This window comes from Trichechus manatus, unplaced genomic scaffold (assembly GCF_000243295.1).
Source record: "Trichechus manatus latirostris isolate Lorelei unplaced genomic scaffold, TriManLat1.0 scaffold00125, whole genome shotgun sequence".
NCBI classification, from domain to species: domain Eukaryota; kingdom Metazoa; phylum Chordata; class Mammalia; order Sirenia; family Trichechidae; genus Trichechus; species Trichechus manatus.
The window spans coordinates 1,562,857-1,588,370 of NW_004444061.1; the positions used below are offsets into that span (position 1 = coordinate 1,562,857).

Here is a 25,514-nt window from a genome sequence, read left to right on the forward strand (position 1 = left end):
GTCATGTCAGCTCAGCAAATGAAGGCACCGCAAGCTTTACTATTCCATCCACATCATTAAGATCAGCTCTACTTTGAGGAGGCAGCGCTTTCCCAGTCGTATCTTGAGTGCCTTCCAACCTGGGGGGCTTATCTTCCGGCACTTATGACAATGTCCTGCTGCTATTCATAAGGTTTTCAATGGCCAAGTTTTTCAGAAGTAGACTGCCAGGCCCTTCTTCCCAGTCTGTCTTAGTCTGGAAGCACCACTGAAACCTTTACACCATGGGTGACCCTGCTGGTATTTGAAATACTGGTGGCATAGCTTCCAGCATCACAGCAACATGATAGCCACCACAGTAAACAAACTGATAGACGCATGAGGCCCTTAAAGATTACAGCCTAGGAAACCCTATGGGACAGTTCTACTCTGTCCTCTAGAGCCTCTATGAGTTGGAATTCACTCAATGGCACACAACCACAAATGGCGTTATGGATAAATGAATGACTTTTTTTCATTCTTTAAAACTGGGGAGCCTCAAAGGATACAGAATGAACAAAGGACACTTTGGTCCCAATTTTTATAGAACTCGAAGACTAATGATGAAGACTGACAACTACACAAGTTTTTGCACTAAAGTGAGATGCATGTTAAAACAGAGTGCTAGAGGGCCTGAGGGGGAGCTCCTTAGAGGAATTAAGATGACACCTACCACTTAAATACAAGTTAAATGGTAAGGTAGATGAAGATAGAAGCAATGACATTCATGAAGGACCAGAAGCGAAGGAAAGAACAAAGGACAATTAGAAAACTGATAAGAGCTCCAATTTCTGGGACATGGACTCAAAGTAGAAAGTGATGAGTGGTAAGGCAGGAGAAGTGGGCAATCACCAGATTGGTAAGGCCTTGTAAGGGCAATGGGAAGCAATTTGAATGTGTTGAAACACCCGAGCTACAGGAGACTAGATTTCCATTTTAGAGAATCATCCTGGCTGCAGAGTGGCAGGATAGATTAGAGGGGAGGAACCAAGGCTAGAAGCCAGGAGCTCAGTTTGAAGGCTATTAAAGCAATCCAGGTTTAATAGGTAACAGTTGCTAGGGCCAGGATGGTGACCATGGTAATGAAGGAAAGAGGAAAGAACTGAGGAAATGGACAAATGGTATGCAACAAAAGAGATAAGTATAATTTACTAAAGCCACATAAAACGGCTAAGAAAAAAAATACAGATCTTGTAATCATGTACAAAGAAAGTACTCCATATTGTTTCTATTTTAAATATCATCAGGAAAAGTTCAAATGATCCTAAAGGAAATACTTTACTAACCTGTTTGTCGGGAGTATCATTCAGGTAAATTTCAGTGTCCCCAATGGAAATCAAAACACTTTTAGAACAAACAATATCGTTGTCAAAGCATTTCTTATTCTGGGCAATGACGGATATATCCGAATCATCTGTACTCTGCAATATCAAAAATACTTCATTACTACAAATGTATACTATATATACAAATTTACTTATTTCTATTTTTAAAAATCTTAAAGAACAAGATTTATAATGAATTGCATTAATGTTGAACTATAACTTACCTTTAAAATAAAAAAAATTTATATCTAATACTGTGAAGAGTTTTCTAGAAATACACCAAGGTAGCTCAATTTTTAAACACTTACATCTACTATCTTCTATTAAAATTTTGTTCTAACAAAGCATTTTTCCATTGTATTAATACAGCTCAAATTTATCAACCATTAACATTTTCTTCTATCAATAAATACCTAACAAGACAATAAGTCTCTTACAGGAATTTTAAAATAAATATTTCCATTTTAGACATCATGTCCTTTATTTTATTTTAAGGAGTTTTCTGGATAATTATTTGCTTACAAGTTACCATCCAAATAGATACAAAAATTTGGTATTTGTTAGTAAATAAAATAATACAAATCATTTGAGTGCTTGCTTTGAATGAGGGGCTTTATATCTGTTATCTCATTTAATCTTTATGTTTTTTTTAAATTAGGTATTATCTCCATTTTACAGATCAGGAAACTGAACTTAAGAAGAATTAACTGACTGTCCAAAGCCACTTAGCTAAATAAGGGCAGAGACAGAATTCAAAACCACACTCTGTTTTTTATACCCCTTGTAAAGAAATTAGTAAGGGTGTAAGTGATGGTTGAGTAGAAAAGTCTGATTTAGGTTACAGTGGCTGTTTAGTTTCTGAGAATATTATTTAGCCTCAAACACTCTAACACCCTCACCTCTAATTATCCCCCCATTCTTGGCCACAGCCCACTCCATTTATTAAGAGTACGTTCTCTTACCTTAGATTTTATTCTGTCTTAGAATGGGGGTTTCTAACTTGGTATCCTGGGTTCGTGAATACTCTTCTGTAGTTCTACAGATCTCAGAAATTAATTACAAAGAATCGTTCATGAGTACGTGTATTTTTTTAGGGAGTGAGTGCATGGCTTTCATCAAATTCTCAATATAGTCCTATCACCCCAGAAAATAGAAACCATTTCACTACGAGTCCTCCCACTAACAGAGGATGTTGAGAATTTTATCAACAGAAAAGGAAGAAATGTGACATTTCTCTTTGAACTCACTGTCCAGTTTTCAAGGCCCACATACACTTCCTGAATCCTTTTCATTTTTAACCATATGGGTCAGTGTTTATTCTTACAGTGAGAAAAGTCATTAAATGTTTGGAAATCATATAGGTCTTGATGCAAATTCTCCACATTTAGTTTTTCACATCACGAGCAATATGAACACTATTTCAATATATTTCTCGGTTTGGCCAAATTCTTCCTGTCTCATTATCAATTACTGTTAGCATAGTGCCTAGAAGATAAGTTTTGAATGAATAGTGTTGATGGAATAATTAATGTGTCCCTCTATGACTCATTTTCCCCCCATAGTTGCTGAGAGCTTTTGCTTCTTCTTAAACAATCCTTTTGCAAAGCACTGCCTACATTATGAAAGCGAAAACAATAAGGGTCATTAAGATGATTGTTGCATTATACTGCTCAAAAAATAATAATGCCACACTTTTCTGCCTTTATGAATGACTTTCAAAGAAGAAAATGAAAAATTCAGGGTTTTGTTTAGTTCTTCCTCTTGGGGAAGAGTTATTTGGATTAAAGGATTTGAAAAGTTGGCTGAAAAGCTTTCTATTACCATTATACTTCTATTACTACTAATTAAAGTGCCTCAGTGTTAGCTTTATTCTTTATATTACATCATAAATTCCACAGAATAGTCTATATTGTATGGGCTGTCTTATAGTATCATGTTATGCTGATAATAACTTGAAATAATAGCAATCCCCAAGAGTTACATCTTTAGATTTCTATTTCTAATGTATTTCAAGTTAATATTAGGTTTGAAGATAATGCTACAAACTTGCTAAGCAACACAGTAAGTAATCATTATAAAGCTAGAGGTACAAGGTCAGCATCAATGCGCCCCATGGGATCTTCAAAATCCTCTGTCTTCAGGCACTGAAAATCTTATAGAGAATATTTTCCCAAATGATCCAAAAACATAAACTGTCACCAGCTCTCAAGTTAGGACACTATTGTACGAGACACGTCAGCCTCAGCACCTGTCACAGCCCCAGCCCCTTGCGAAGATGGCGCAGGACTGGGCAGTGTTTTGTTCTGTTGTACACAGTGTCGCTATGAGTTGGAACCGACTCGATGGCACCAAACAAAAAGAAATCCCATGCAAGGCCCTGCTGATTTAGCAGACTCAAGAAGCCATGTTTTATGCCCCATAGCTGATTGGCCCCAAGAGCAGTACATTCATAGATGGGCTAAGATGCTGGCAGAAAAAGATAACTCTAGGCAATTAGATTCTCTCTCATATTAGAACCAGAAAATACTGGGTTAAAACAAATACGAGTTGTTTTTCAGTAAGTAAATAAAGAGAGTAAATAGAGAGAGGCTATATGGTAAAGTAAGTAGGGGCTGAAGAGATGAGGGCAAGATGAACCCATAAGGAAGCAGAAACAATGACTGAATGGCAGCAAAAGTAAAGATATCAAGTGGACTCGAGCAGGCAGAAAACACAGCGGTCACACAGAGACTGATCAGTTTGCATGACTTTCACCAGAGCACCCATGAGCTCCCACTGCCTGGCAAAACCACCTTTCGGCTCCCAGCTTCAACTAGGTGAGCTAAGGTTCTTGTTCTAGGATTTCCTTGGTCTTTGTTCTTGTCACTGGGGGTGCAAACGGTTAATGCACTCAGTTGCTAACCAAAAGGTTGGAGATCTGAGTCCATACAGAGGCACCTTGGAAGAAAGTCCTGACGATCTACTTCCGAAAAATCAGCCAGTGAAATCCCTATGAAGCACAGTTCTACTCTGACACACATGAGGTCGCCATAAGTTGGAATCAACTCAGGAGCAACTGGTTTGTTCTTGTCATTTCCCTTGGGTTTTACATGCAACTTACCACAACATACTCCTACTGTTTTTTTCCTGAAATAGCAAGAGCTTAACCAGTATGTCACTGAGAAAGACCCTGAAGTGCTTCCCTATGAAAGAAATCTATTTGAAATTATATTGATAAAGAAGAAGTGAATTATAATGGGGTAAAATATTCCATCCTTAGGGACCCAGCACTAATATCTCCCCCTTCCTTGAAACTTTTGTCTTTTTCTCTAGCCAACATCAGTTACACTTGGCCTGGTCTTATAGCTTCTTGTTCATTCATGTCTCCCTCAAACTGTAAAATAATTAAGGGTAAATGTCTGAATAATTGTATTCTTAACAGCTCCTAGCATAAAAGCATAGACAGTAGACATATATTTCATAAATTAATAAATAAAAAGAGAATAGCTGCCACTGAGTTGACTTCAATTCATGGCAACCTTATTTACAGCAGAATGAAACACTGCCCAGTCCTGTGTCATTCTCATGATCACTGGTATGTTCAAGCCCAGCATTGCAGCTATTGTGCCAATCCATCTCTCCAAGGTTCTCCTTTGCCCTCTCTGGTCCTCTACTTCGCCAAACATGATGTCCTCCTCCAACAATTGATCCCTCCTGATGACGTGTCCAAAGCAAGCAAATCAGACATTGTTTCACTGTGATCCATAAGGTTTTCATTTGTTAAATTTCAGAAGATTGCCAGGTATTTCTTCCTAATGTCTTAATCTGGAAGCTACACTGAAACCTGTCCACCATGTGTGATGCTGCTGGTATTTGAAATACCAGAGGCATTGCTTCCAGCATCATAGCAACATACAAGGCACCACAGTATAACAAACTGACATTGTGAAGTGACCATGCCATTAATTTGCATTTTACTGTTGCAGAGACAGCTCTACCTAGTTCTGTCTAGATCTTTATCTTTGCCTAAACAGAGTGTAATGGATTTTCCTTGACTTCCTTCTCTCTGTATGTTTTCATTCCCTATGGATAAGAAAGTAAATAAAACAGAGTCCACCCATCAAGGTACAATGACATCACAAGCAACTAAGTATTGTAGAGGAGACAGATATGCAGACACAGAACCTTGTGAGCCCCAATATTTTAAAAAACTCTTGAAGAAAGGAGCCATCAAAGGAGACTGTGGAGAGATCAAAGACAAAGGGCAGGAGCCAGTAGAATTACATCAGAGAAGACAAAGGGAGAGAGATTTTAAGATAAAAGAAGATAAAAATTTAAAAGGTGCAATTGGATATGTCAGTTAGGTCATTGTTGACCTTAACAACTGTAAATGTATGTGAATTTTTAGATTAGGTGATTAAAAATTCTGTCCTGCCTGCCTAAGGTTCAAAGGAGGTAAGGTCTAAGACTATTTTGCTCATCATTATACTTTCACTGCTTGGCATATGGCCTGGCACATAGAAAGCACTTAAGAAATACTGATGTGAAAAAATGATGTAAGGTATAGCAGTTTGACAGCATTGAAATTATAAAGGTTTTCAGAAGCTTAAAGAGAACAGTGATTATATGAGCCATGACCTGAAGAGAACGGCTGAAAAACTTACGAACAAATTATAGGAAGAGACCTAGCAGTGACTATGGCTCATCATAGACTAACAGATGTGGTATCTGGCTCTGAAATCTGGGAGTTTCAATACTGTATTTCCCATTTTTTGCTAAAACATACAGTACTCGCTCTTTCTTTGAGTTTATAGTACAGGTCAAGTTTCTGGTTGGTTCCTCAACAATTTTCTCTTAAAATGAGGCTTCTACCTCAGGAAGTACAATTATGAACTTTCTCCTAAATTTGCTTCAACGCACTTGAAAAATAATGCGCTATACCATGCGCTATTTAGAAAGAGTAAAAAGGCTTCACAACAAATAAAATACTATCGAACCTAAAGCTGCGAAGTTTAACAGCATTTATTCGAAAAATAAATAAATAAATAAAACCTGTTGCCGTCGAGTCGATTCCAACTCACAGCGACCCTACAGGATAGAATGGAACTGCCCCGTACGGTTTCCAAGGAGCAGCTGGTGGATTCAAACTGCCCACCTTTTGGTTAGGAGCCGAGCTCTTAACCACCATGCCACCAGGGCTCCTATTCAACAAAGATATGGTAAGTATTTACTATGTACCTAGAACTCGGTTACATCTAAAACTAAGCAATCCAGAGATGAGAAAAAATGAATAATTTCTCCTCAAATGTAGGGTCAAGTGACAGTATCTTTTTAAAACAAAGCTGAGTAAGTATTAATTTTTTTAAGTCCCAATTAGGAAATAGGGAAATTTTTATGAACTAGATTACTAGATCCTCAACACAGCTCAACCACATCAAAGAAAGTTTCACCAGATAAACAGATGTTAGAAACCACAAAGGTAAAGCCTGGAACTTATCAAGATGTAGGAAAGAGAGCTGGTTGACAGGAAAGAAAGAATTAAATCTGTTATTCACACAAGTGATTCTTGTTAGTAAATAATCATCAAGTAAATCAATGGTGTTGGCAGCCATCCTCCCTTTCTCAAAGGAAATATAAATTTTTCCAGAAAAAAGAGAAGGTTCTACCATGGGAAAGCTGGGCAGATGGAGAAAGAAAAAAACAAAATACTCCTGAAGAAGAGTTAAAGTAGATAAAATACAAGCATGGACAAATTCACTATCCAGCACGGTCACATTTCAAGACCACGAAATTAGATGTCATTTGTTAACCACTGGAGTCCCTCAGTGTCACAGAGGGTTAAGCACTCGACTACTGGCGGTTTGGACCCAGCCAGAGGTGCCTAGGGAGACAAGCATGGCCATCTGCTTCTAAGAGGTCAGAGTGTTGAAAACGCTATGGAACAGTTCTACTCTGCACACATGGGGTAGCCATGAACCAGAACAGACTCAATGGCAACTAACAAGAACATAAAATAAATATCTGCTTCATGTACAAATAAAATATTTTTTGGCTTATCGAAAATGTCTTGGTCAATTTTTCCTGAAAAAAATTTGGAGGCCTGTTTCTGGTGTCATTAATTTTAGTAAAAATGTCCATTATAATATGATAAGCAATTCGTTAACATAATTCTAATTAATTGTTAATAGTAGTTTTCTTTTTTGTAAGTTATCAAATACAGTAAAAGTTCTGGATTCTATTAGTTGTAAACAAACTTTTAAAAGAATATTATAAAAGAACATTTTTGCTTTGGCAGAAAAAAGAAAGGTATATACATTTCTAGAACTTGAAATTTTAGTCTTTTAATACCTTCTTGTCTTTTTTCTTACTAAATGAACCCTGACGATAGATTTTAATCCAGATATTAAATTAGTGATCCAAATTTCATTGCTTACTGAAAGATCGAAAGAATGTCTCCTGTGACATGGTTTCTGGTATATAAGCAGACATATCTCGTGAAAATTTGAAACTGAACATAATGCATTTATTTTAACAGAAGATATAGTGGCAAATTAAAGTGAAAATTGGAAATCAAGTTTATAAAGGCTAAACGCCAAGCCTTAATGGCTCTTGCCTGCTAAATGGACTGGCACTGTTACACACTGCAGCACCAAAAAAGAGATTGCTACAATCCATCCATCAACAAACACAAGAATTTGCTTTCATTTTGACAGGAATTAGATTTGGGACAAATACTCTACTTGAAATAATCTCGGCACAATCATTATTTGAAAACAATGATAAATACTGTGCTTTCTCTACTTCAAAGACAAATAAGGGGCTAAGAAAAAGCCAGGCATACAGCACTAACCAAATAAGTAGTAATTAAGAGTTCACCAAATGCCCAACATTCTGCAAAATGACTTGGGGAAGTGGAGGGAAAAAAAGTAAGGCACGATCCCTCCTCTCAAAACTTTAGAATTTTATTTTTTTTAAAAAAACTGTCCTCATATAGAGAATATACAGTAGGTATATTCTTTATTAGCACAATTTACATTTAATAGACCCTAAAAGTTATTCGTTAAAAGAATAATAATTCACAATCAAGGATTTTGTCACACACTGGAAAATGTCTGTAGAGAGAATAATAAATGGAAGATGTTGTAAATGCTTTTAGCAGGCACTTATACATAAAATTTTTTCCATAGGAAACAATGAGAACAAAAGTTGCCAGAAATTTTATTGTATTACTTAAAATGATATCATAAAAAGAAGCATTTTTTAAACTAACAATGATATATCCAATTAGAGATGAAATTTATCATATTTGGCATGGTATTGTCAAAGATACTTTTTTTTCTGGATGTGGCTTATAGTTGACTATTCAGAAGAATAGAAGAATTATAAAAATAATTAAAATCAGTTCTTTTCAGAACGAAAAAGACTCTATATCGTCTCTACTCAAAGTGTGGTCAGTGAACAAGGAGTTATCAGCATCACCTGGTAGCTGATTAGAAATGCAAAATCTAAGATCCAGGCCTATACAATCAGAATCCATAGCAAGATCTCCAGGTGATCTTAACCTGGATCTCACCTTAACAAGGTGATCTTGCACATCAAAGTTTAGGAAGTGCTGCTCTACAAACTTCATGTTGAACTCATTTACATGCATTCATCACAGATACCAGATTAGTACAACTAAAAATTTCAAGCTTGTGTTTTCTAATCTCTAGCAGATAATTTTTAAAAAAAATCAATCAACAAGTAATTTTTGAGGTCTTATAATGCAGCCATAATTGTGCTCATTCCTATGAAGAACCAAAACAAGGGGAACACATAGTTCTGACATAAATGATGTGCAATCTAGTTGATCACATGTAAGATAATCAAAATATGAGCTGCTTAACTCTGTCATGATGACTGTAAATACAACAGTGTGTAAGAGAAGGATGGATCAATGTGAGCTGGAAACATCGCTTCAAAGGAGCAGAGGAAATCAGACACAGAAAAAAAAAAAAAAACATCGTGAGAAAAGACAAACAGAATTGATGGAGCTAACCTACAGAGACCCCTGAAAGACTGGCCTAGGAATTTTGACTTTATGAGGCTGATAATTAAGTCACTGCAGTTTTCAAAAAGCAGTAACACAATGACAGTGTGAATCTTAGAAAGATTATCTAGAATGAAAAAAATGTATTATTGTAGAGGGCAACCTGAGTCAGAAAGACAGTCTAGAAGTTGAAGGTCAGAGCTGTACATGTTGATCTGGAGCTCATCAGCCTGTAGATGTGGTTATGATGGCCGGAGCGAATGAACACACCCAGAGTTGGGAGAAAAAAGGCAGAGAGCCAAGAACAGACATTCAGTTCAATAAACATTTAATAAACAAAGACTTGTAAGCCCTTTCAATGAAATAAGTCAGTTACAAAAGGACAAATACTGTACAATCTCACTTACATGAAATATTTCTGCTTGCCACTGACCGAACAATGATGACTAAGATTTGGTCCTTGCCCTGAAGCAGCCAACTCAGTCATCTACAGTCAGGGGTTTATGTAAGCAGAAAAGGCAACAAAAAGACAAAGGAGAAACCAGAAGAGACACTGGAAGACTCAAAGAGCATAATATCCAGGAAATCAAAGGGGAGAACTTTTTAAAAAGTGTAATATCCAGAAAGCCAAAGGAGAGAACTTAAAAGTGACAGAGGCACCTAAATATCAAGCGAAATGAGGATTTAGTACAAAATCAGTCTGATACATTTTGAGAAAGAGCTATCTGTTTATGTGTTCAAATCTCTAAATTGTTGCATGCTTTTCCCAGCTTCTCAGTTTATTACCTACACCTTAGGGGATAAGACAATGCTAACATAAAACTGCTTGTACAGAGAGGACAAATACCCACAGAACGCATGTTCATCACTCAGCCTTCCTTATGCTCCAAAAATAAACAAAATAAAACAAAAAAAACCCTACAGGCAACCTGGCATCCTCTATAATTATATGACCGCCAAATCCACATTCCCAAGGATAAATTCTTTAAGAAACTTTAAATCATTCAAAAAGGAGGATCACAACGGTACCAAAAGGATTTTGTTATTGGTGGTAGACTAATTTGGAAACGGATAGTGGTGATAGTGTAAACATGATGGACGTAATCACAGTCACTGAATTGTACCTGTAAAAAATGTTAACTTGGCAAATGTTTTGACGTGTGTGTATGTGTGTGTATGTATGTATGTACCACAATAAAAAATAGAATCAGTCGAGTAAACTAGTTTAAAATCACTATAACTTTTGTAGGTTATGACATGTGAATTTGAGATACCATTGATCAGCATACTTCCTTTTAAAATTAAGTCTTTGGACAAATGCAAATAAACATGAGCATTTAAGACTGTGACCTACCTTTATCAAAAAAACCTGGCAATCACTGACGTAGTCATATTCTAGCCCATCAAAAGAATGATAATGCCGGTCCCCATAAACGGTACACACTGCTGGGCATGGATAATATGTGCAATTGAACATTCCTCTTCGGCAAACACTATCAGAAAATAACACCAGTTACATTTCTCAGAAACTTTGCTCTAGTTATTGTTTTCCAAGCAGTATAAACACTGGAAGGTTTGTATTCAAGAGTACTCACAGCATCAGTAGCTTTTACAAATAAAAACAATTCATTTAGATAACACCTATTATGCTGACAAATGAGGCAGGTATTTACAACTCTGTTTAAACAATCAGACTATACACCAAGGCAAGAAATTGTGTCTAGGCCACACAGACAGCAGGTGATGGGATGAAAACTTGAACATAGGTCTGCTGGTAGCCAAAAGACCACAATGCCATCTCCTATATTTCAGTCAATGTAAACACATTAGGCGTGACGTTGCTCATGAGTTTCAAATCTTTGTTCATATCGGAAGGAAATGATAATTCAATTTTTTAATAGTATTATTTTGCTCTATTCCAAACAGAAAGGCTTCTATTAAATGTGATCTTATCTTGGAAACATTTATCATAGTTTCTTATAAACTTGAGATATTATTTCCTATTAAGTTTTCAAACTGTCATACTTCATAATTTTCTTCTGAGCTGAACAAATATGCATAAAAATAATGTTTTGGTTTCCTGTAGACAGAAGCTCTCCACCCAGTCCTGGATGCCTTCACAATCTTGTTTGCTCAGGCTTGATTTATTTCCTTTTTGAAGTCAGTCATGTTAAGCGAATACAAGATGACTGAAACTAGTATAATTGCTTAGGAAACTTTTGCGAAACAAATGGATCTCATTACCAGGTATAACACGGTGTTGCAATCACTTCTCCTGAGAGGTACTCCCAGTCTTTCCAAATACAGGGACAGCTGTCAGGAACATAGCACTTTCCCTTGTGCTCTGCCATTCTAACAAATGAAGAAGTAAATGCCATTTAGTGTAAATTACTAATTTCAGTTTTTAAAAAACATATGACTAATCTTGTTTTATTCAACACCATCTATATTTACTATAGATGTCACATACATGCTTTATCTGACCTGCTGGAGGTTTGAATTCAGTCGTTCTCACCCTTCTATCCACACAGTTACAACTACCTGCATGTCACCAAGGGAATGATTGGTAATATTTTAACCTTTTTTTTTTTTTTTATCACTTAGTACTATAAAATGTAGACAGAAGCCTAAATCTATAGATAGAGTAAGCTATTCTGAAAAAAACATTTAGAGAAGAAATGAGAGCCCTTTTCCCATATTTGCTACTTAAAAGAAGAGTTTGTGGGATCTAACAATTTTTTGACAAAATAGTAGTAAATTGCGAATGGATAATGTTTTCTGTTGTAGGACACAGAGAATAATCAGGAGCCCCTTTGTGAAGGTTAAAAGTGAAAATCATGAGTGTTAGTTTAGTTTAGGTGCATTTCAAATCAAATGTCAGTACGTCAGTGTTTTGCATTCTTCATTATTAATATATTAAGTTTTGAATGTTGGTTTCCGTTGAAGTGCCATTTCCTTTTTGAAAGATAATCCTGTGGGGAAAAAAATCGTAAAATATCTATGAGTATAAAATTTTTCAAGGGACATCTAGGTTAATTGGCATAATAAAGTTTATTAAGAAAATGTTCTGCATCCCACTTTGGTGAGTGGCATCTGGGGTCTTGAAAGCTTGCAAGTGGCTATCTAAGATATGTTAATTGGTCCCAACCCACCTGGAGCAAAGGAGAACGAAGAACACCAAAGACACAAGGAAAATATTAGCCCAAGAAAGGGCCACATAAACCAGAGACTTCATCAGCCTGAGGCCAGAAGAACTACATGGTGCCCAGCTACCACCAATGACCGCCCTGACAGGGAACACAACAGAAAGTCCCTGACTGAGCAGGAGAAAAGTGAGGTGCAGAACTCAGATTCCAGTAAACAGACCAGACTTCATGGCTTGACCGAGACTGGAGGGACCTCGGAAGACATGGCTCCCAGACTCTCTGTTCCCCAAAACTAAAACCATTCCCGAGGCCAGCTCTTCAGACAAAAATTAGACTGGACTATGGAATATAAAATGATACTTGTAAAGAGTGTGCTTCTTAGCTCAAGTAGATAGATGAGATTAAATGGGCAGCTCCTGTCCAGAGGCGAGATGAGAAGGCAGAGAGGGTCAGGAGCTGGTTGAATGGACATGGGAAATCCAAGGTGCAAAGGAGGAGTGTGCTGTCACAGTATCGGGAGAGTAACTAGGGTCACATAACAATGTATGCATAAATTTTTGTATGAGAGACTAACTTGAACTATAAACTTTCACTTAAAGCACAATAAAAAAAAATCTATGAGTATAAAATTAAAACAAAATCATTATCAATAATCTCAAGGAAGAGTTAATTTTTTGCATGTCATCGAAATATTTTGATCTATAGGTTAAATAAATAACAGTATGTATAATGCATATTTCAATACCTTTAATATAAATAAATATATATGTATATTTTAACACTCTTAAAATCCTTTTCCAGAATAGCTTTCACAGCTACTAAAAAATTGATAAAATATACAAAGTTTTTTTTTAATTTGCTTTAAAATATTATAATTCAATGCGATGAAAACTAACACAGAAGTCTTGCCTTTTTTCTCAAGTAGAAATAATCACATTTTTTTTAGTGCTCTGTTTTCCCTCTTATACCTCTTCTAACTCTGTGCTTAAATTCCTTGTTTAATATGTATAAGTGCCACTTGGGAGGACCATGAATATCTTGTTGATGGTTGTCTCCCAATGCCTAGCACATAGTGAATGCTCAGTTATCTATATGTTGTTGTTGGGTGCCATTAAGTCGATTTTTGACCCATAGCGACTCCATGTGACAGAGTAGAGCTGCCCCATAGAGTTTCCTAGGCTGTAATCTTTAGGGAAGAAGATCGCCAAGTCTTTTTTCCACAGAGCCACTGGGTGGGTTCAAACCACAAACCTTTCAGTTAGCAGCCACGTGCTTAACCATTGCGCCACCAGGGCTCCTTCCCTATCTACACAGAGGACATATTATCTCGTTCAGATTTCTTCTTTCAGACCAGCAATGCCCTAGATTCCATAAACTCTCACCTCAAACCTCCCAAACTTCTAGCCACTCTCCTTCTGCTTTGTTTCTTTCCTCTGGCTGGAAATCTCTTCTCCTTCCCTGCTCTGCCTGGAAAACATTCTCATCGTTTAAGACTCAATTTAGTGAAATTCTTTATGTTCCCAACTCCCTCACAGGATCCCTATACATAGCACTTTATACAAACCTCTACTGAGGGAAACATCACACTAAACTGTAAGTACTTTGTTAAATGTCTTGTAATGATAATATAAGACATTATTGAGTGCTTACTGTGGCCCAGGCACTACTCTAATCACTTTAAATATATCAGTAACTCATTTAATCCTAATGACAATTTCATAAGGTAGACTCTACTATTATCTCGTATATGTATTTTAGTATCCAACCCTCCACCCATAGCTTAACACAATGCCGCAAACATTAGCTGCTCTATAAACATCGGTTGTCCAATTGTTTAGGTAAGGATTGCCCCTCACCTAAAAGAATCACAATCTCGATATATCAGCCTAAGTAGTGGTTTTAAACTGTTGAGCTGATGGCTGCTGAGTGCTTCATGACTAATCAAAACTGGAAGAAGAAAGAAGAGAGATCTCAGCTAAAAATCACTTAATTTAACTGCTTTAAACATATTTAGGCAGTGGGGTAAGTAATAAAATCAACAGTTTTTCACCACTGTGTTAGTCATCTCGTTCTGCTGAAATAGAAATACCACAAGGGGTTGGCTTTAACAAAGAGAAATTTATTTTCTCACAGTCTAGAAGGCTAGAAGTCCAAATTCAAGGCACCAGCTCCGGGGGAAGGCTTTCTCTCTCTGTTGGCCTTCTCATCAATCTCCCCCTGGACTAGGAGCTTCTCCATGCAGGGACCCCAGGTCCAAAGGATGTGCTTTGCTCCAAGCATTGCTTTCTGGGAGGTATGAGGTTCCCCATTCTCTGCTTGCTTCCCTTTCCTTTTATCTCTTGTAAAATAAAAGGTGGTGCAGGCCACACCCCAGGGAAATTCCCTTTACATTGGATCAGGGATGTGACCTGGGTAAGGGTGGTGTTACAATCTCACCCTAATCCTCTTTAACATAAAATTACAATCACAAAATGGAGGACAATACTGGGAATCATGGCCTAGCCAAATTATTACACACATTTTTGGGGAGACATAAATTCAATCCAGGACAACCACCTACCATCGGCCTGAAGTATGACATACACTCAATTATCCCATGAAGCAGATACTATTATACCCATTTAAAAAGAGGAAGTTGAAATTCCAAGTGGTTAAGCAACTTGCCCTAAAATCCTTCTGCTAATAAGAAAAAGGGCCAATATTTGAACCCATTTTTATCTGACTCTTTCTACTATCTACTTGCCATCTGTTCAATCCCAGGTGATTTCTAAATTAAGGTATGTGGTCTTTTACAGACATTAAACTGCTGACAGTATCAGAAGCCCCATGAAAACAAGCGATGCTAGGCTTATTGTTCCAAAAGGAGCCATGGTAATCACATGTAATATGGTAGTCATATTACCACAAACAACTTTATAACAGATAGCTCTACGGAATAAAATTATTTCCAGGTCACTCAATGGCCTTTTAGTCAATTCCAATTGTATTTATTTTAACGCAATAAGACAAGGTGGGACAAAATTCCTTCAAGTGTTTGTAATGAGATTTGACCAGTAAATAAATAAATCATTGTTGAAGTAAAAGTCAAAGATGATAGTAAATAGATGCTTTTTTTAATAATAACGTTAAGCACAAGCCTATGAAACAAAATTAGGATATGGCTTTATTTAATCAGCATCCCTAAGAGTAATGCATCCCTAAGAGTCATAATCAAATCAAACGACACTGTAGGTTTCAATTATTTTACCATAATGAAGATTTTATTTCTCTTTTATGTCCCTTTTACTAAAATGTAAAATGCTCATCTGTGCTACAGCCTGATTTCTACCTGCCTTTATTTTCCCACACGTGGGTACTTGTTCTTGACCCTCTTTCTCTGCCTCCTATGTCCTTCCTTTCTAAAGAGATTGATACCGGTCCCAAGTTATTTGGCTTTTTGACCTATTCCAAATGTGGGCCATTTAGACAAACGTGACTCTCCTGGGAAAAAAAACCCACAAGACCTCTCTCTTCTTTGCTCATGGTTTATAGAGCTGGCCCCAGGAATCCCTTTGTGCGAACACGTTAATAGAGGAAGAATGGGTGACCTGATTGCCTTCGGTGACCCTCCCTCTGTGTACTGCCTCTATTCATTACCAGCTGAAGGAAGGTCAATGAGGCCAAATTATATGTGTGCCTGCAAGGAACTAATAGATACTAGATTCTGTATTTCACAGGAATCAGGCATTTATGCTATAAAGGAACTTTATGAAGATGAAAATAGATTACTCTGTTATATAATAGTGACTCACTTACTCAATGTGTGTGTGTGCGTGTGTACATACATACACACAAACTTCTCACAACTCCTAATCGATGCTTAATAATTATAGTCTTCTAACTACCAACACAAAGTTAATCACCAGTCAGAACAGCAATTTTGGCTATTTCTGTAAATGATGTTTTTAAGAGATTGTGTGCCTTTCTGTCAAATCCTGAATGTTCTGAATTATCAAGAAAAATAGGCTTACCCTGGAGCACAAACACAGCCACTTATACAGGGTGAGGATGGTGCACAAGTGAAGTTCATGGCCAGATTTGCACATGTAGTCTCACAATTTATACCACCAGCTGGTAATTCAGGATCAGGAAATCTGCAGTCGAAGAATTCTTTTCCTTCAGGGCAGGCGTGAACTTCAAAGACAAAAACAACGATAAAACACTCCTCTTATTCACCCAATAGGCAAACGTTCATACTGACATGCATTCGTCATCAAAACAAAAGTCATCATATTTTACCAGTTATTACTAGATGAAACGCTCACTCTGTGAGCTTACACTTATTTCCTAGATGAATACCCATTAGTATCTTAAGTCTCCAAAACCTATTTTGAGTCTAAAATCCTTAGCTGTCTTCCATAAGGCAGTAACTAAACAGCTAGCATATAATTTTCTGAGGTCAAGAAACAGGGTATTTTGATTCATCCAAACAGATATTATCAATTTTCAAAGACTAAGAATTTAAACTTCTACAAAGCCACGATGAGCACATAATACTGTTAGATCTTGCTTTGCCTTTGCGTAGTTATTATTTAGCTCAGTCTTCATTGCACTGTAGAAGTGCAGAAGCAGACATAATTATAGCCAGAAGAGGGGCTATCCTATTCTTCTGGAAAGCTTTCCAGCTCTCCGGGATCAAATAAGGCTAGAATAGACTCTTGTGGATTTCTCCGTAAGAAGCAGATCTCCGGGGCTTCCCCTTTTATTAACTGTGAGTCACCCTGAAGCAAACAGGGCAAAGCAGGAAAGGTCCTATGGGCTACTGAATAAGTGTGTAGTCCTGAAGGTATAACATTGCCCTGAAAAGAAGCACTAGGATAGCCTGAATCCTCATAAAGTAAATTCAGGGGCATAAATTCAAAGCTAATTTATAATAATATATACATGATCATTCAAATAAATAGCAAAGCAATAGCTTACAATTCCTTTTATCAGTATATACTCTTCCTGTCCAGTAAAATCAATGGAAGCATTGTGATTTGTCTAGAATTTCTCAACAAGTACTCAGAGCTTGAGGCTTTTTATATGGTGAAAATAAATAATATATAGAGTGTCCTACTGTAAGGCCGCTATGAGTCGATACCGACTCAACAGCACACAGTAACAACAATGAAGAGCCTCCTGATACACAGGACCTTCAGGAAAGATACTTAAGTGAAAAATGTTAATCTAGAGAGAGATGGCAGTAAGTCTCACTCCACATGTCATTTTAATTAATTGCTAGTAGCCCGTAGCGCTTTGCTACAAATCATGTAGCCCACAAACCATCAGCATTTGCATTACCTTGGCCACAGATGGAACACTGGTGGTGCAGTGGTTAAGAGCTTGGCTGCTAATCAAAAGGCTGGCAGTTTGAATCCACCAGTCGCTTCTTGGAAATCCTATGGGGAGTTCTACTCTGTCCTGTAGGGTCGCTGTGAGTCGGAATTGACTCTATGGCAACTTCTTTTTTTTAAGCTATAGACAGAAATGCAGAATCTGAGGCGTTATCCCTGATCTGCATTTCAACAAGATCCCCAGGTGACTCTCATTAAAATCTGTGAAGTACTGGTCTAAAATAGAGTTTCCCAACTTCAGTGCCACAAAAAGATTACAACTGGCACCTAGATACAGACCCTATAGTTCTTGGGGCAGCTGGATTGGTCCTGGGGTAGGCAGCATACAGGCAGCACCCCTGGACTGATTAGCTCTGCTCCTAAACAACTTCTCTGTTGACCCCAGGTTGTCCTACAAATACTATAATTCTCAATGTGAAAAGTTAGGAAGCACTGGACCATACTGAGAAACACTTCCAAGGCTATATTCATGTGTAGTGGCAAGGAGGACTATGATGGATGAGTGATGTCTGCCAGTAGAGTGGGGCAGTATTAGAGGCAACCTTCTCCTTAAGAAAATATCTAAATCTTACCAGTAGAGGGCGTTGCTGATTCATCACACTGCACTGTTCCATTTGAACACTGGCTAATAGAAGTAAACAAACAATTAATTTATCAACCCAAACCTCAGTTTGTCTGTATATCAAAAGCAACCTAACGTGCAATAACTTATTGAGTACATATACACATGCTATTTTTTTTCCCACAGAATGTTTTACAAATAAGTTATTTGCTTATGCCCATTTTAAACTTAGCTCTAAGTTAATGGCTTAGGTCTATTTCAGTCAAACAAATGTTTATTCAAAACCTATATGTGTGGACACCTATTATCTGTGATAGTCATGAGAGATACAAAGGCCAAAATTCATAGCCTTTGTCCAAGTGATTATATACTAGTAGGAAAGAAAAATATATAAATAAAATGTATACAGTATGACACATACAACATAGAAATATGTTTAAGATACAAAAGTAAAACAAAGAAAAATATTTTAAAATCTGTTGATAGCTGACATTAGGGCAGTCAAAAGAAGTGAAGTCTGAAAATTTTTGAAGAATGAATGGAGCTTATGATATGAAAAAGGTAGGAAGGTTACACCATTCAGTAGAGACATATACAAAACCATGAAGGGGAAAACAGTGTTCCATGTAACATAAAGTGCAATGAGAGAAATGACAGGAGATGCAGACGGGGAAATAGGCAGACTCCAGCTCCTATTATGGAACTAAGATGTTATCCCTTCTGTAAGCCATTAAAGACGTTCAACAAAGAAGTGATATAGTTGGATCTGAATTTTAGCAAAATTCTTCTGGCAGCAGTATGGAAGGTAGGGTGGAGTCACATTTTCCTTATGATTTAATTTCTAAAGTTGAGCATAAGGCAAAAACCACATATAACCAAAATTAATTTTGAATATCCCTTTGGAGGAGATCATGACAGGGAGCAACACACCAACTCTCAATAGCACCAACATAAACAGTTTTTCCTCCATCTTTGGACCAGATCATGTGTTCTATATTTGAGGCCTGTTGAAGAAGGAACTCACATATAAGAGCCACGTCATGCAAACATATGCTTACGATTCGTTTAACACTAGAATGACACTCAGAGATATGATTCACTCATACTATGAGTGGCACAGAAGAACCGAGGCAGACAGGAAGAAGTCACAGATCCAGATCTCCCATATCATACTCATTTTGGGACACAGGCTTTTTGAGTGGAATGGCAAATGAACTCACTCCTACTAACTAAATTTTTCTTTTTCTCATAGCAATAAATTCTTACTTTGTTTTTGCCAAGTTTACATAAATAAATTAAATTAATTTAAATTCAAGAGAGATGTGACACCTTGGTAGAATGGAAGGGAGAAAGAGTGGAGGCAAGAAGGCCAGTTAGGAAGGTCCAGGGGAGAGAGGGTGAGCAAGATTGCTAAGGCAGTGCTATAGAAAGGAGGCAATGGATTTGAACTACATGTAAAAAATAAAACTCAGAATATTTAGGAATTTATTGGCTAGGGGTGTTGAGCAGGAAGAAGGTGTCAAAAATCACTCCTTGATTTCTAGCTTAGGAAACTGTGAATATTAGTACAATCTACTAGAGAAACAGCCAAGAGCTGGTTGCCTTTGTGCCTTGATCTGGTGGTGGGAGTGAGGTGGAGATAATGATAAATGTAAATTGAGCATCAATAACAATCTGCTGTGAACACAAAATAAGCTATAGAGCAAAGTCAGCAGCAAAGTAAAGCACTGCGGAGCCAGGTTGCCTGGAACTGAACCCAATTTTATTTCCAACCAGCTGTGTGATCTGTGCTTAAACAGGTTGCTTATCTGCTCTGTGCCTCACTTTCATCATCTATAAACTGCGGATGCAGTTATAGTATCTATCTCTAAGGGTTATTGTGATGAGTAAGTATTTTAATAGATACAGAGCACTTGGAACGGTGTCAGGACCATATCAAGTATGCAGTAAGGTCAGATATCATTATTATTTGTTATATTATATTATTATTATTACTATTATACATTGTGTATTATTATCTGTGGGTGCCTTTGGAGCAATTAAAAGAGAGAAGTTAAGAAATGGATATAGATATGTGTGGACTGCTGCATGGATGAGCCTGAATTTTAACAGACTTTACAACCCAAGTGAACGTTATCTCACGAATGAGTGTTATCTCACCAGGACCCAAGTGATTGATGTCCCTGCGGAGGAAGCGTACTCACATCAGTGTGTGACGCTGTTCAGGTACTCAGGTCAGTGTGTGACATTGTTCAAGTCAATTTTGGAGTTGCTTTTTGAGCCAGTAGATGAACCACAAAACTAAAGCCACCTCAGAAACTTACAGTATTTGAACACTCACCTCACCCTAACTTTTATCTAAGAACTAAGACTGATCAAAGGGCTTCCTTTTCACCTTGTTGGACACTTAAATTCACAACTCTTTTGTGCAGTTACGAGTGCAAGACTTAGGTGTTCCATGTTGAAATGTAATATCCATATGGCTTTAAAGGTAATGTTAGGTTATGTTTATTTTTAAATTACAGAATTCATATTTCAATTTACAGTTTTGCTGAAGAAACTGTGTCATTTATCAAGTACAATCACCATCATTGAAACCTACCATAAGCCTGAGGGTGTTGGGATGAGCTCTCCAGGTTGATAAACGCTGCCCCTATAATGACACCGGCAGTGAAATCTGTAAGGAAAAAAAAATAGGGTAAAATTTAGTAAAATAAAAATTTAAAATTAAAAAAACATAAAAATTCAAGCATATCCTAAGCTCCATATTGGTTGTTTTAAGCTGCACGTTAAATTTGGCATTATTCTATGGGAACAAATGCAGTCATATTATACAAATAGCAGAAACTGTTTAGATGGGAAGTCTTGTGTGGCTTCAGATTTTGCTTTCTAAAATGCGACTCGAAAACTGTGCTGTTTTAGTCACAAGAAAAGTCCCTCAGCGCACTTCAGAGAAACATGACTATATGTATAAGACAAATGTTTTTATCTCATGTGGGATTTGAGAAATTTCTGAGTGCAGTCAAATATTATATCCTCCTATTAAAATTTTCCTCATGACAGTGAAACATAAAACTTGTTATTAATTCTGATTTGGCAAAAGCATGTAGGAATAAGCTTCAGGATTAACCATCAGATTCCTTAGTTCTTTCTGTAGCTATTTGTGAACATGTACAACTTTAAAAAAAAAAAGAAAAGACAAGATATTAAGAAATATTAAAGAAACAAGTACAAAAGACCATTTCACCCATCAGAAGAAAACAGAGAATAAAGACTCAATGTTGTCAACCCCTTTCTGTGACTTACATGGGCACACAAAAACTAAGTGTGTCTTCATAGTATTTGCCTTCGGGACAGTTACAGCCTTCGGCACAATCATCATTACACTGCTCTGGAGAAGAGAGGGAAGTGCAGGAGCGGCGGCAAAAGGAGGAACAGTGATGGTACAACATGCCTTTCTGGCACACCACAGCTAAGAAACAAAGGAGCACCACTTGTGAACGATTTCCACAGAGGACAGTAACCATTTATCTTTGGTCATATGCCTATGATAGACATGAATTATGGAAAAAATGGTACCCTACATCAGTAAACATAAACATTACAGAATCCTAGAACAGACATATGAAAAACCAATTCCCTGCTAAACTAGAACTATGGCAGAAAAATAAAAATAATGTTTTAAAATACGTTAACTGTGACATTTCATAACACTCTTTAATAACTCGGACCATAATATTTTTTTTTTGTAATATTTAATGATCCTTTTTGTAATATTTAATATTTTTTTTTGTCTAAATAAACTTCTTATCCTCACTGTTGAAGTCTATTTACTCCTAGACTATCATCATCTTCTTCATAGCATTATATAAACTTAAGGAAACTTTCAGTCTTCTCCAAAAAAAATGAAACCTGACTTTATTATCTATACTCATGGCTCTTATTTTCTGCCTTCTTAGTCATGTTTATACTTTTTTTCTAAAGCGGTATAGTTTCTCTTTAGACAAAACTGAACTGAACGCAGTAGACAAACTAAAATAATCTAAAGACTCACTTGCTACAGACTCCAAGCAAATGCTGGACAAAAAAAAAAAAGTGTAAGTATTTTAAATGTACAAATGACCTTGTGAGAAAAATAAAAAAGTGGGGGAGAGGAGTGGAAGGAGAATCTTGAGGTGCCTAAGTGAAGAGAAAAATAAAATCCAGAACTTTGAGTGAGGGAAGGGAGGCTCGATTCCAGTAATCTAAGATCTTGGACTTAATCCTTGTGGAAATGGAAGATGAAAGTTGGTCCTTTACAATGCAAGGACCTGGGAAACCCCTAGCTTGGATCATCAAAGAGCTTCCGCCTCATTTGAAAGAATGAACTAAAGCAGAAATCAGCAAACTTTTCTGTAAAGGGCCAAATGGTAAATATTTTGGTTTGGAAGGCCATACAGTCTCTGTTACAACCACTCAACTCTGTCATTGTAACACAAAAGCAGCCATCGACAATACATAAACAAATGGGGGTGGCTGTGTTCCAACAAAAGTTTATTTACAAAAAACACAGGTGGCCCAAGAGTTGTAGTTTTCCAACACCTGGACTAGAGGAAATCAGCTCATAGTACAGAAAGATGCCAGGAAAGCTTATCTAACTCTGCCTGGTCTGTGATGAAATAAAGTATCCTCTGAGAAATAAAAATCCCTGCTTACATCTTGCAGTTTTGATATTTGAATTTATATTATTTATATATTTATGTTATTTTTGTCTTACAAAACCCAAGCTGTGAAATTAATATCAAAATTGGCAAATGATATCCCTGGAATGCCTGAAAAAAGCTTTGTTACACCACTGGGTGGTAGAAGGTAGGTAAAGGAATGCTCCCAAAACTAGGGCCACAAAAGGTTCTTATCAAAAAATAAAAAGGCCTACTAAAGATTAGTTCAGAAATTATAGAACACAAGAGGAAATAATCCACCGTGAATGACTCAGCAGACATACTAACCATGAGGATTAGCACCCCAAGAATTTGAGATAATAATTGTCCTTTGCATAACTTACCTATATAACGACAAATCAATTGTGAAATTTTATCACATAATACTTTTCTATACTTTCCAATATTTAGATATGTCATTTCCATGTCAAGAATTTTTGACTCCAAGTTGTTTCTGGTGCATATTTCAAGACATATAGTTAAACTCCAATTTTGCTATTAACAGAAATTGTCAAAAGTTATTGGTCTTATCTGACAAATCTCCAATTTTAAGAAACTAGGTATTTCATTTTCTTTGCATGTTAATACATTATGGGAAGATTTAGAATAACTTACATGCAATATTGACTTTTCATTTAAAAAATGAAGGCAGCTATTACAAAAGCAAATATCTCTAAAGTATTACCTGGGAGTCTTTATCTGTGCCACAGTACTTACCACAGAATGAAACCTGGGCTCTAAAATCAATGGAAACACCACGCTGGCTACAGAGGTAGGCATAGTGGGCAAGAGCATTGCATAGGCAGGCACTTCCACATTTGCATGCATCATGTCGGCACAGCTGATAGTACAGCCCAGGGCTAATGTAGACATGGCAAGAAGCAAAGAGCTCCTGGTGGATGACATCACAGTGTGCTGCATACCCAACTAATAGACAAAGAACTTCATTAGCACCTTATTCTCTAGTCCAGATCTTACTATTATCAAGTTCCAGAACTATTTGAGCCTCTTGATTTCCACTATAATGTATCACTTAAAAAAGAGAGCCATTATTTTTAGATTATACAGAGTTTTGGTTTCTTGTTTGTTTGTTTTTGTAATATTGTTAACAGTACACAGTCCTTTGGCAAAAAAAAGGAGCCCTGGTGGTGCAGCGGTTAAAGTGCTCAGCTGCTAACAAAAAGATCAGCAGTTGGAATCCACCAGCCACTTCACATGATAAAGATGTGGCAATCTGCTTCCATAAAGATTTACAGCCCTGGAAACCCTATGGAGCCACTACAAGTCTAAATCAACTTGATAGCAGTGGGTTTGGTTAGCAGGGAAAAAAAAAAAGTATATTGTGTTATACCTGAGTAACGTCAGTAACAGAGGACTGACAGCAGCAGTGACCTCAAATACTATATTGTCTGAGGATCATTTTAGGAAACCTGACATAAAGACTTGGAGAGTATTAGGAGGTTTACCTCCAGGCATCTGAACATCAATAAAAGTCGTGCCAGATGATGGATCTTATGACAACTCCTTAGAATTCACAATTATCCAGGAAGGATTGGGGATAATTCCATTCCAACAGAATCTCTGAGGTAAATGTAGGTAACGTGGCAAATAACAAGTAGTTATTGAACCATAGCACAATGTCTGGCACATATTGGGAGCTCGAAAATGTTTGATAAATGAATCTATAAATGCATGAATGAATGAATAATGAATAGAATCTAGGGACTGGAACATATGTTAAAGGCCAGGAGATATAACTATCAAACCATTTGTGGGGCCTTGTGTAATCACTTCTTAAAATTTGTTGGTTTTTACCCTTGAGAATCACTGATCCTTTATGGGAGTAAACAAGTTCGACAAAACAATCTAGCTCCCAGTCTAGATGACTTAGACTGTGGGATTTATAGAGCAAAAAATATTCCTACCAACATTAAGTAAAAGAGTAATTCAAGAAGACCCCTATGCTCAAAACCCACATCAGCATTAACTTTTATCTATTTACTTTCCTTTCTTTGTGGATCTTCCTGAATTTACCCACTTGAAATTAAAAAAGAAAAAAAAAGTTCATAGCACAGGTGAAGAATGTAATATCTGAAATATATACCATAGAAGATGTGGGTTATGGGAAGAAACGTAATAGAAAATAGAGCAAAAGGGCACGTAATAAAGGAAGCAACTAACATAGAGACCGGGGGAAATGAATTCATCACCTGGACTCCACTCCAACTTTTGTATGTTATTTAAAAAAAAAAAATAGAGTTGTCGTAGTATCAAGGAGCGAACTGATAAAGTTAGAAGCAAACTGAACAAGTCTAGTTAATGTAGAGGGAATAGATCTAGTCAGATTAAAAGTATTAATATATCACAGGCAGAAATTTAG

At 36.9% G+C, this 25,514-nt stretch overlaps 1 protein-coding gene across 1 annotated transcript in view; it reads right to left on the reverse strand.

Annotated features, from left to right (window-relative positions):
• OTOGL (otogelin like) overlaps window positions 1–25,514 on the reverse strand; it is a 200,727-nt gene that overhangs the window by 111,276 nt on the left and 63,937 nt on the right. The window contains exons 19-26 of the mRNA XM_004384611.2: window positions 23,852–24,061; window positions 21,741–21,906; window positions 21,037–21,111; window positions 18,445–18,497; window positions 16,508–16,670; window positions 11,596–11,703; window positions 10,706–10,844; window positions 1,305–1,439 (exon numbers count right to left, since the gene is read on the reverse strand). Coding sequence (XP_004384668.1) covers window positions 1,305–1,439; window positions 10,706–10,844; window positions 11,596–11,703; window positions 16,508–16,670; window positions 18,445–18,497; window positions 21,037–21,111; window positions 21,741–21,906; window positions 23,852–24,061 — 1,049 coding nt within the window. The remainder of the gene's footprint in view (window positions 1–1,304; window positions 1,440–10,705; window positions 10,845–11,595; window positions 11,704–16,507; window positions 16,671–18,444; window positions 18,498–21,036; window positions 21,112–21,740; window positions 21,907–23,851; window positions 24,062–25,514) is intronic.